The sequence below is a fragment of the Sinocyclocheilus rhinocerous genome, unplaced genomic scaffold (assembly GCF_001515625.1).
Source record: "Sinocyclocheilus rhinocerous isolate Xijiao unplaced genomic scaffold, SAMN03320098_v1.1 scaffold623, whole genome shotgun sequence".
In the NCBI taxonomy this organism is placed as follows: domain Eukaryota; kingdom Metazoa; phylum Chordata; class Actinopteri; order Cypriniformes; family Cyprinidae; genus Sinocyclocheilus; species Sinocyclocheilus rhinocerous.
Genome location: NW_015644631.1, coordinates 527,353 through 539,774, shown reverse-complemented (window position 1 = coordinate 539,774; position 12,422 = coordinate 527,353). Strand labels below are relative to the sequence as shown.

Below are 12,422 nucleotides of genomic sequence, written 5' to 3'. Positions count from 1 at the left end.
TTTGGTAAAAATCTTAAAATATAATTCATAATATGCCATTGCTTCACTTAGAGAATGCACTCTTGAATACCTTCATTGCATAAAGATAAAGTTGCGAATCTATTTTTGGTGATTTCATTCAACACAGTCTCTTGGAGAGTTCTGGCAGCGTTAGGACATTCAATTTTCCAAGACATTTTTAGCTTTAGAAGGAAACTTTCACCCAACTGGTTTCCACATGACAAAGCATTCTTTCAGTAAATGTTTAAGAGGTAACTACAAAACTAAACATAATCATAGCTCAAGGATTAATGCAGAATAATTCCATTCTGAACATAAAATAAGACAGATTTGTCATTCATAATTCATAATGTAGTGTAACAGTGATCACCGATCTGTTTAACTGATCCAACATAGTCTCAGCTTTAAACCTGTGTTTGAAATAATATTACTTTTAGACAGAAGTGTGTTTTCAGACTGTCCTGCTCTTGAATTGCATGTAAAACAATTGTAAAACACACATTGTTTTTCAATATTGTTATTTTATTAAAATATATATGAAAATGTGTATGAATGCATAAGGGAAAGTGTATATCTAGGATGAGGAAACTGTAAACTGGAAGTGGGCGGTTTTTGGCCAGAATACACTATGTGGACTATTTCATACCAAAAATCTGGCTCTGCGAGACTAGATCCAACACACTGGTCTTATGTCATCAAGACAAATAATTCTCTGACCACAAGACAAAATATGACAATCCATAGATGAAAAGACAGTATAAGTCATTATAATCAGTAATTATGTCCCCACTGGATGCTACAAATGCCTCGTTTGTAATGGGTTTTATTGGTTTTGTCTGGTCGTGCCGGGAGACGGTGTCACAGTATGGTAGGGGCGTAACATGTCCGTCACACACTTGAGGTATTCGGCCAATCACAACACACTGGATCGCTGGACAATCAGAGCACACCCCGCTTTTCAGACCGATGAGCTTTGTAAAAATCGACGCGTTTCAGAAAGGCGGGGCATAGAGGAGAAACAATAATGTACAGTATGTGGAAAATAATGTTTTTTTAACCTTAAACCGCATAAACACATTTCATTACACCAAATACACCAAATAATGTTCTTTTTAGCAACATCATATGACCCCTTTAAAACTTGTATGACTTTCTTTCTTTCTGTGAAACACAAAAGACAACATTTTAAAGAATATCATAGTCCTTCCAATATATTTTAAGTGAACGATGACAAAATGACAAAAAAAAAAATGCAATGAAATTGTATAAAAATTGTGTAACATCCCACAGGGTTTGTCTTCTGTCAATCAGTCATTCTTGGCCAAAAAAAAAAAAAGCTGCAACGTGGACTTGACTGTATGTGGACATGTGTGATCATTTACCTCAGTGGTTCTTATTGAATTTATTTACACATTTTTACATAATTAAGAGACTTACTGAGACTTATTAAGACTTATTAAATTATAAGATCATCTCAAGCTTACAAAGATGTATGACGGATTCTTAAACTAGCAAATTCCTAGCAGTCCGAGAGACATAAAACCTTAAAACTTTAAGCATTTAAAACTACTTCAAACTTTTAAACTGTTTCAAACTTCAAGCTGTTACAACTACTTCAAACTTTCAGGCTAGGCTTTCTCAAGCCAGCATCAAATCAAGTTTGTATTTTGATCTTTTCATCACACAAAGCTATTGTATGGGTTCATAAGACTTGAAATGTACACACATAAGTCGCATGGACTACTTTTATAATGCTTTTTTATACTCTTGTGTTCTTTTTAAGGAATGAACGCTTCAGTTCCCATTCAATGTAATTTGCTGAAAAACAGTGACCAGTAAAATTCTTCTAAATTTCCCCTTTTGTGTTCCATACAAAAAAGTTTGGAATGACATGAGGCTGAGTAAATGATGAGAGAATTTTCATTTTTGCCTAAGCTGTCCGTAAGTAAACAGCACAATGCATCTGATAACTTCAAAGCAGATCCTACGGGAGTACATCAACTCTCTGTGTCCACAAAAAAGCGGAAAGACAGAAAAACATTTGGCGTTCCTCTATGTCTGAACCTCACATGTGCTGTTTTTGGAATGCATGCATGAGAGCCGCTGCTATTTACAATCAGTGCACACAAAGACACCTTTCTGCAGCGTTCGTACCTCACAGAAAGAAACACATTCCGTCGAGTTGAGCGTTTTTTTCTGTGTTTCTCAGATGCACAGTGCGCAGGTTTGCTCTTAGAAAGCCAGTACTGTATGTTGGCTACAAGGTCTGATTCATTTTAGAAAACCGAGCCGCGAGGAATTTCGCAGCGTAGCTCCCTGAGGTCGACGGTTAACTTTCTTCCTCGCCTGCTGAAATTGCTGGGGGCAGAGCACAAGGAGTTTAAGAAGCTGTCAGAAATCTTTGTAGGCTCTTGGGTTGAGATGATCTTATCGTTTTGTAAATATCTCAATTATGTTAGTGGCAGAAATGTACAAATTCTGGAAGAAACAGGTAAATCAATAAAACACCTTCTCTCACTTAAAGGTCCACTTTGCAACTTTTTTTGGCCAAGAACCAGTGACTAACAGAAGACAATCCTTGTGAGAAGTTAGTTGACTTGTAGCAGAAAGTTCTCAATCAAAGTGATTAACAGGACAGAAGCGTGACAGCAGTCAAGAGTTAAATGTTGTGGTTCCAGGGCACTATTGCTACAAATATACCCCAGCGACTTAAGACTGCTTTTGCGCTCCAGGGTCACATATAGGAAGTGGCTTTCGGTCAGAGAGAATGAAACACTGTTCTATGCATTTATTGTTGCTTTACTGCTCTGTCTCGTGTCTGTTGTTGCCTGTCCCATGTCTGCACCAGCACATTTTGCCTTCTTGCACTACAGGACAGCAAACAAGCAAGCAAAAGGTTTCTTCAAACTTAAGCACTGTTTGTGTTACAGACATGAATGAGAGAAAGCGTAAAAATGTAGTTGCGATTATTATTATTATTTACTAGTCAGAAATAAAACAAATATTATTGGAGCATGTTTTACAAGAAAATACTATTTCCGTCTTTCTACTTCAAAATTTCATGTTTTATTCAATGTTACTTGTTATTTCTTTATAATTAACAGTGCAGGAGAACTGTTTTTTTTTACACCTTTTTCAGTGTAAAATCAGTAATATTGTGAAATATTATTACAATTTAAAATTCATGATTCATTTGCATCATAATTCGGAAGTCCTTTTGTGGCATTTTTCATATATTCAAATGTTTTTTTTTAGCAATAAATAATATTAACCTACACCACCATTAAAAAATTTGGAGTCTGCAAGATTTTTTTTTAATGTTTATTTGATGAACAATACAGTAAAAACGTGATATTCTGAAATTTTTTATTTTTTTTTTCAATTTAAAAGAACTAGTCTATTTTAATATATTAATATGTAATTTATTTCTGTGATGCAAAGCTGAATTTTCAGCATCATTACTCCAGTTTTCAGTGTCACATGATCCTTCAGAAATCATTCTAATGATGATTTCTGAGGATTTTCTGCTCAAGAAACATTTCTTATTATTATCGATACTGAAAATAGTTGTGCCCTTGCATATTTTTTTGGAAACTTTATACATTTTTTTCAGTTGTCTTTTGTGAATATAAACTTTAAATGAACAGCATTTATTTAAAATATTTGAAATCTTATACATCATCATGTATGTCTTTACTGTCAATTTAACATTGACCAATATGACGTGTCATATTAATTTATTTGAAATATATACTTTTAAAAATATATAATGAAAGTGAAAGGTGAAAAGGTGTTTTCTCAGGGTGAACTACGAAGAGGAGCAAGTAAATACACATCTATAGAGACAGTAGCAGACAAACCCTCATGCTGTAGAGATCTCTGCTGGTTTTATAACTGTTTAGTTGTGGGAATATTTGAGTTTGTGTGCAGAATTTTAACAGCATAATTCTGTCATCTTACAGTGTGAAATAGGGTCACTCTTGTTCAGTACAATTCCGCAGGCAATGATGTGGCTGTCTGACACTGTTACATGGAAGTGGAGCTACACCGAACTTCTGCTGATTTTTCCAGATGTTCATGTTAATTGCTTTCGGTAGTCAGCAGTTTTCCAGCAGACACAACAAGTAATAGCCTACAGACTACACAAAAACTAACACACGCCCCAAAATCAACATTTGGCCACTGGAAGCCATGAACAGGCTATTTGTCCTGATTTCCGCGCTGAGCTAAAGTTGGCTGAACGCGTGTTAGGAAACATTCCATGGGGGGTTCAAGAGCCACGCGACACATGGCCAACATCCACTGCTACGAGTATTTCTGAAGCTATGTACAGGGAAATTGTCTTCAAATCAGAATGAATCACAGTGTTGTCACAGTGGATTTGTTTTTGCTGTGTTTTTCCAAAATGTAATTAGAGATGCTTGCTATCAGTGCTATTTTTAGTGTCATTGAGATACCATTCTAGTTTTTTTTAGTTGAATTTTAGTAATTTTGTGTTATTTTAATTTAGTTTGTTTTTATTTTGTTTTAGTTTAGCTTATATTCATTTTATTTTTATTTTTTTGTTATTTTAGTAAATCAAGTTAAACTTAATGAAAATGAGAAATGTTGCCTTGGCAACTAGCTGAAATAAATTAAGGTTATTATTTGTATATATTTTGTTTTATTTCGTAATAATAGTTAATAATAATAGTTTTAGTAAATTTGTTTTTTTGTCATTTTTATTTATTTACCGGTATTTTTTTTTTAAAATATGTATATAGCTTATAGTTTTAGTTTTGGTTATTTTAGTGCATCAAGTTAAATTAAATGAAAAAGAGAAATGTGTCCTTGGTAACTAGCTGAAATAAAATAAGTTACATTTTTTATATCTTTTATTTGATTTCATTATAGTTTTAGTAAATGTATATGTTTTTGTCATATTTGATACTTTTTTATTTTGTTAAATATGTTTATATAGTGTTTTTGACACTTTCTTAGTTTTAGTTTTTTATGCATGTATGCAGTTTCTATTAATTTTAATTTCAGTTTTAGTTATTATATTATATATTATATATAAATATATTATTGGTATATAAAGTTAAATTAAATTAAAAAATGAGAAATGTTTCAAGCTTAAATAAAATAAGTTAATTTTTTTTAATTTAAATTATATTTTAGTTTTAGTAAATTAGTATGTTTTGTCATTTTAATTTGATTTATTATTAAATAAATAATAATAATTTATTATTATTATTATTATTTAAAAAATATGTCGTAGTATTTTTGCCACTTTTTTAATGTAGGCTATGGAAAATGTATATAGTTTCAGTTTTAGTTATTTTAGTATAAACTAAATAAAAATGAGAAATGTTTATATATTAGAAAAGTATATATGCATATTTTCTCTGACTTAGTAGGCCTATTTGAAACTTGTGCTTTACGTTTCATGTTAGAAAGAGCCGGATCTGAGATCACGGATTTCTTCATTTTTATCGCGCTCTGTCTGCACTTTATCAGTTCTTTATCTTTAAACAGTACAGCGAGTCTCCGCGAATCTATTGTCAGGCGGCTGATTTGAAGTGGGCTCTTTCTTGACTCGCGATGGCTGGAGAGACCAAAGGGGCTCTTTGTTTTCACAGAAGCCTCTGTCACTACTTCCTGTTGACACAAGATGAATGTCCATCACATCCTGTCTCCAGTGTTGGTGCCTGGTGTCCGCTGTCTGATTGACAGATGAATGAATGAAGCCAAAGCTATCTTCTCTAACAGAGACATGACTGTTTCCCGTCTGCGGACGTGACGAGATTCAACTCGGTATGACAGTTTATCTTAATTTGTTCAAACACTACATTCGGACACGTTTTTGGTATTTTTTTTATATAACATACTACACATGTTTGTTTTCTAATATAAAAAAGAGCTGTTGTAAAGTATCGGTGCTAATACTGTAATGAATCTGAACCGTCCTGAAACTACCAGTAGAGGGCAGTCGTGTTCTTTGTTGCCATTGACATCTATCACCACGAGAGGGCGACATTAATGCACTTTTTTAGTCTGCTGTCATTAATCTAGTAGCACAAGGGGCTCAAATAACTGTTTACTAATTAAACAAAATGATAAAGAAATAAATAATTTGAAAGACAAATGTAATTAGAGTAAATAGTTAAACGCCTTATTTTAGTATCACTGATTTACTAATATAGTTTTTTTTTTCAATATTTTGCCTTAGATTTTATGTTTATATTATTTGTTTGTTGCGTGGTTTTGTCACTTTTATTTTATTTTGTATTATTTTTTTGTTTATTTTAAATATATCTTTATACCTTGTTTGTATAGAGTTTTAGTTTTTAGTTCAAGTTGAAAATGAGAAATGTTGCTGAAATAAAGTTTTTTTTTGATGAAATAAAATTGTTTTATATATATATACATACATATATATATATATATATATATATATCTCAGTTAATGTTTTTATTTTTATTTTTTATTTATTTTTATTTTGTTGTGTGTATTTGCCATTTTTATTGTGTGTGTGTGTGTTTATTTTATATATATGTAGTTTTTAAGTGTTAGATTTTAATTTTATTTGCTTAGTTTAGTACTTCACATGTTGCCTAGCTGAAATAAAATACATTTTACCAACTAGCTGAAATAAAAAGTTTAAGTTTTGTTCTATTTTGTTTTATTTTTTTTTAATTGTTTAGTTTGTTAACGATATTAATCAACATTCACTGAACTTTTCCACGACATTCTAATTTATTGAGATGCTCCTGTATATCAGAACAAGTTATAGATGTTATACATTGTGTTCTAATTATTTTTGAATTGATAAGTCTAATAATTCAGGATAATTAAATAACTAAAACTTCAACCCTTTTTTTTTTACCTTCAACCTCTGCTGCTTATACAATTGATTGTATAATTAGATTGAACGTGAAGTATTATTTACTTTCAACTTACATTACATATAACTTCATGATTTGCTGCATACATAAGCAAACTTAATTTTCTATATTATTGTCATGCTTCATGGTTCTTTTTCTTGTTTGCAAAGTTATTTCTAGAGCTGCTTATGTGCTTCAGACAGTGATGGAGATGTTAGCGAGGCCTCGTCTCTGAGGAACTGGCCTCTTTCGACATGATTTACGGGCTCAAATTTACACTCGCTCCTCCAGCACTCAGTGATTTCACATACACTGGGGTCATTTTTATCAAATAGATCATAACAGCAGCTCAGATCATTTAGTCTGTCGATGAGAAATGTTCATATTAAGATCTGATTGATTTCAGACTGGCATCTTGGCAAATCTGAGCACAGTGTGAGACGTTGCCGAGATCTTACTAATTACTAAAGTCTCCATTTGATTATTTATTTATTTATAATTTTTTTATTTAGTCATTTAGCAGACGCTTTTATCCAAAGCGACTTACAAATGAGGACAATAAAAGCAGTAAAAACTAACAAAAGAGCAAAAATATATTTGATAAATATAATAAATAATATATATATATATATATAATAAATTTGATAAATTTGATCTCTGGAGAAATAATTGAGATTCTGAAGAGATTTCTTTAGTGATTTTATTTTAAAGTGGTCTACCAGGTTGAAATCAGATCTACCAGTTTCTAGTCCACCTGACTGAACATAGAAACATCTTCGACTGTCAGCATGATAAAAAGCTCAAAAGAAAGAAAAAGTGCCTCACATTAACACCTGTTAGACGACAGCTCTTCATTCAGCTGCTAGCATAATTAGACCTGACAGACGTGATAAACCGAGACTTTGCCTTCATCTACACGAGCGACGCAACAGTGCAAAATTACAACACCGCAATGTGATCACACAGAATGTGAGATTATTTCTGTTCTCAGCCGTGGTCAGAGGTTGACATAAATTCATAAGGTTTCTGAAGCAATTAAACGCACAGTTATCTCCCAGGCTCTTCCTCTGAACCGAAGCACATGAAAAATGCATCTCCTGATAATGCCAACAGTAAGAAAGCACACCACGGCTCTCTAAAGATACACGCTGTTGGACAAACTCTGTGATTTTAATTTATTTTTTTTGTAATTTTATAGTTTACATAAGGCAATAGTTTTTGCATAAATGGCTGATGTAGAATAAAGCGGTTTATTTAGACAGTCTAAATTAAATTATGAGCAGTGTTGTTCAGTCATTAAAATAAAGCTGAAATAAAATTAAATTAAAAACTAAATTAAAATAAAGAGAAAATTAGAAATGTTGCCTTGGCAACTAATTTAAATAAATATGTTTAAGTATAAATCAATAAAAATATATTAAAGCTAAATAGAAAAATTTTATGAAAACTAATAAAAAAATGAATAGATCACATATTGTGATATTTTCTTGCATAAATTGCTGATGTGGAATAAAATCTTTAATTTAGACAATCTATATGAGCAGTGTTGTTATTGTTAACTAAAACTAATCAAATTAAAGCAGCTGCACTCTAAAAAATGCTGGGTTAAATACAACCCAGTGCTGGGTAAAATAGGGACAAACCCAGCAATTGGGCTGTTTTGACCCAGCGGTTGGGTTACTACCCAGAAGGTTGGGTTAAACATTTAACCCAACCGCTGGGTCAAAACAGCCCAATTGCTGGGTTTGTCCCTATTTTACCCAGCACTGGGTTGTATTTAACCCAGCATTTTTTAGAGTGTGCTCATTTATGGTCATTAGCTGGTCCACGCTGGTTTGGATAGTCAGTCAGGTAGACCTGATTTCAACCTTTTAGACCACTTTAGACCGGCAACAAACCACCTGCCAGGTTCCAAAAAAGCAGTTTGGTCATCTCAAACTGGTATGGATCAGAATTAATACACAGCAACATACAAATATACACGAAACTCCAGTCCTCACCCGATAGCTTTTCCATGCATATGTTTTGAAATTTCAGGGATTGTGCGCTCAAGGTCAGGCTGTGTGCTTGTTATGGTTATTGAAGTTTGAAAACATCAGCAAAAACGGAATAGACCATGTCCTTATACATATTCAGACTCCGTGAATAAAGAACTGTAACTGTGCAAGAACGGTCTCACAGTTTGAGTTTTATTGTTGAAATGACCTTTAAGAGTTCAGTTATACTATAGTACATTATAATCAGATCTGGTCAATAACTGTCCAGTGAATACAGCAATGAAGAAATAGAAAGCTAGTATAGATATGGTTATACCAAACTGCGCAAACTGCTCTTGCTTTACTGTTTTGTATTTACAGGTTTTCAAAAAACACTACAAAAGAAGGAAAGAAAGAAAATGTTTGTTGGCTTGTTCTTGCTTATTCGAGTTAAAGTCAACATGAAACCATTCTGTATTTTGACATTTTTGAGTGAAACGGTACAAAAATGAATTTATCCAGCAGGAACTAATTTCATTTTGATTTCATGTTAACTTTAAGTTGTTTCTGTTGACTTTGGATATAATTGAAATACGTAATGCTACGTTGTTGTAAGTAATTGAATCTATTGAACTGCATAATTTTTGTAGGTATAAGCTGTAAAAATATTTTGAATATTAACCCTTTTTTGGGGGTGGTTTTTGAAAGTGCACAAAATGTGCATCAACAAAAGACTTTAGAATGCAATTTTGTATTAAGAAATTATTTTTTTCACATTTATAGTCATATTTATTTTACTTGAAAATTAAATATATTCATATTTTAATATATCCATTTGGAATACACAGTTTTAGCACAAACTAACAAACTTAATGTGATGCATATTTTTTAGTCATACATAAATGAAACGGGTCAGATTTTTCCACTCAAATAAATCATAGCATGGTTTATTATTAGCTATTTAAATCGATTTGATTTCATTAAATAAGTCATATTTTCAAAATGCATTTATTCAAATTGCAGAATTGGCATTAATCTTTTCATTGTGAATTCAATTGAATTTATTCAGTTAAAAAGCATGCACATGATTAAAATGTGAAAACAAGCAATATTCAAGTTAAAATGTATGAGATTGAAACTAATTTGTTTTATTGGTGATAAATATATAAACCTGGTTATTGTGTATTTAAATATGCATAATTTTTTTTATGAGTTTTGAGTTAAAACTCTGTATTCCAAATGGTGGAAATTTTATTTTGAATACATGAATCTTAAATTTAGTCCTAAAATATTTTTAAGACTAGTATAATGGCGCTCTCTGTTGGTCAAAGCGGTGAATTCATGTGACCAAAACTTGAAACTGTAGTGAAGTTGGTTTAGGGAAATCTTTAGCCCTCATGCAAAATTCCCAAATGTGTGGTTTTCTGTTTAAATGACTGGATTGCACCCACAAAAATTTGCCAAGCAATGGTAAATCTGACCACACTTAAGGCCTGTTCACACCAAGGATGAACACTAAGATAACAATAAAGATATAGTTATAAAATCATTCTAAATTCATAAGAATAGCAGAGTCCACACCACTATATAACAATAACAGAGCTTTTAAAGCGGCTGATGACAAACTGCAGTGCACGCTTATAATAAATAAACAGAACGATATCATGCGTTGTGTGGACGCTAATCTAGTTATCGTTCTTGGTGTGAATGAGTCTTAAAGGTTTAGTTCACCCAAAAATAAAAATTAGGCTGCGTTTTAATCACCCCCGATGCATCCTAGGTGTATATGACTTTCTTTATTTTTGGGTGAACTAACCCTTTAAGTCTGTGTCATTCCATGTGAAGTAAATCTTGCTAAGCGGCACAGTTTACCCCACTCTCCTATACTTTTCATTCATTGATTTTGCTTTGATTGAAATTTAATAAATTACAAATGACACCATTTAATAGTTAATATACAGAAATTCATAAGAATAGCAACAACAGTTCTCACCTCCTCCTTATATTCGTAAATCATATACTTGAACTATTCTAGCATGTGACCTTTGACCTGAGTGAATTTAATCGACCTATTTCGGATAATACTCTGAAATAAAGTAGTCAGTTGTACAGTGACAGTAACATTTGAAAAGCATGGTAAGTTGTGGCAATTTCCAGAGCGGGAAAAAAAAAATCCATTCAAAGTCATCACAATCATTGACTATCAAAAGATCTTTCATTTTCGAATCAGGCCAAAGCATCCTTGAAAGATCACCATTAGAAATGTTATGCTTACACAGTCTGTCATAAAGAGCGCCCGCAGTTTCACTGATCCTCCGGACACCCCAGAAGCTCCGCCCTCATAGTGATGCGTCCATACCACGACCACGGAAGAATCCGGATGAATCGGGCGTAGATCGGCGGATCTAACATATTCTTTCTGTGTGTTTCGTTGTCAAAGTTTCCTTGGAAGATCTGTCAATGACACCGAAGGACAATGCGTTATTCAAAAATGCTGAATCAGGCGTTCTGATGTCATTTAAAAGTGCACAATAATGTTGCGGTAAAATAGGCGATATAAAGCAGAGCTCTTTTAATAGCGCTTGTTAAAGGACGTCGTTCACAGATTAGTCCTCTGAGAGAATCTATTCCAGTAGACTGTTTCTTATCAGCGCTGTCAGAATAGATTACCCAGCCAACACCACTAACAACCCCCAACCACCACACCATGACCTTACAGTGTGTGTGTGTGTGTGAGGACAAAAACTGTCTCTGTGTGTTGAGGGAGCAGGGAAAGGGTTATGAGGAGAAAAGATCACACGTCACATCATGTGACTCAAAAAAGCGAAAGGGGTAGTTCACTAACAAATGAAAATTCTGCAAAATCCACCAAAAATTCGCCCACATGAGTAAATCTGTTTGACTTAATGTGCTAGTGATTCAATGATTCATTTGTGTCATCATTCGAAAGTCTCCCTGTGGCATTTTTTTTTATATTAAAATGCTTTAGTAATAATATTTGCCTACGGTACCATTTAAAATTTGGAGTCGGCATGATTTTTTAATGTTCACAAAGGCTGCATTTATTTGATTGAAAACTTAACTATAAATAAATAAATATAAAGTAAAAACAGTAATAATGTGAAATATTATTAAAATTTAAAATAACTGTTGTATATTTTAATTTATGTTAAAATATAATTTATTCCTGTGATCAAAGCTGAATTTTCAGCATCATTACTCCAGTCTTCAGTGTCACATGATCCTTCAGAAATCATTCTAATATGCTGATCTGCTGCTCAAGAAACATCTATTATTATCAATGTTGAAAGCAGTTGGGCTGTTTAATATTTTTGTGGAAACCATGATACATTTTTTTAGGATTGTTTATTTGAAATAGAAATCTTTTGTAACATTATTACAAAATAAATATTTTCTGTTACTTTTGATTTAAAGGGGTCATATGATGCTATTTTAAAGATCATTATTTTGTGTATTTGGTGTAACAGAATATGTTGACATGCTTTAATGTTCAAAAAACACATTATTTTTCAAATACTGTACATTATTGTAGGTCCTCTATGCCCCGCCTCTCTCAAAC

The 12,422-nt window shown here is 32.5% G+C and overlaps 1 protein-coding gene across 4 annotated transcripts in view; it reads right to left on the bottom strand.

Annotated features, from left to right (window-relative positions):
• Nucleotides 1–10,667: 10,667 nt before the first annotated feature.
• The window catches only part of LOC107758635 (EGF-like repeat and discoidin I-like domain-containing protein 3), a 34,697-nt gene continuing 32,942 nt past the window's right edge, over nt 10,668–12,422 (bottom strand). For all 4 annotated transcript variants that reach the window (XM_016576418.1, XM_016576421.1, XM_016576419.1 and 1 more), the window contains one exon: nt 10,668–11,296. In XM_016576418.1, coding sequence (XP_016431904.1) covers nt 11,147–11,296 — 150 coding nt within the window. In that variant the 3' untranslated portion in view covers nt 10,668–11,146. The remainder of the gene's footprint in view (nt 11,297–12,422) is intronic.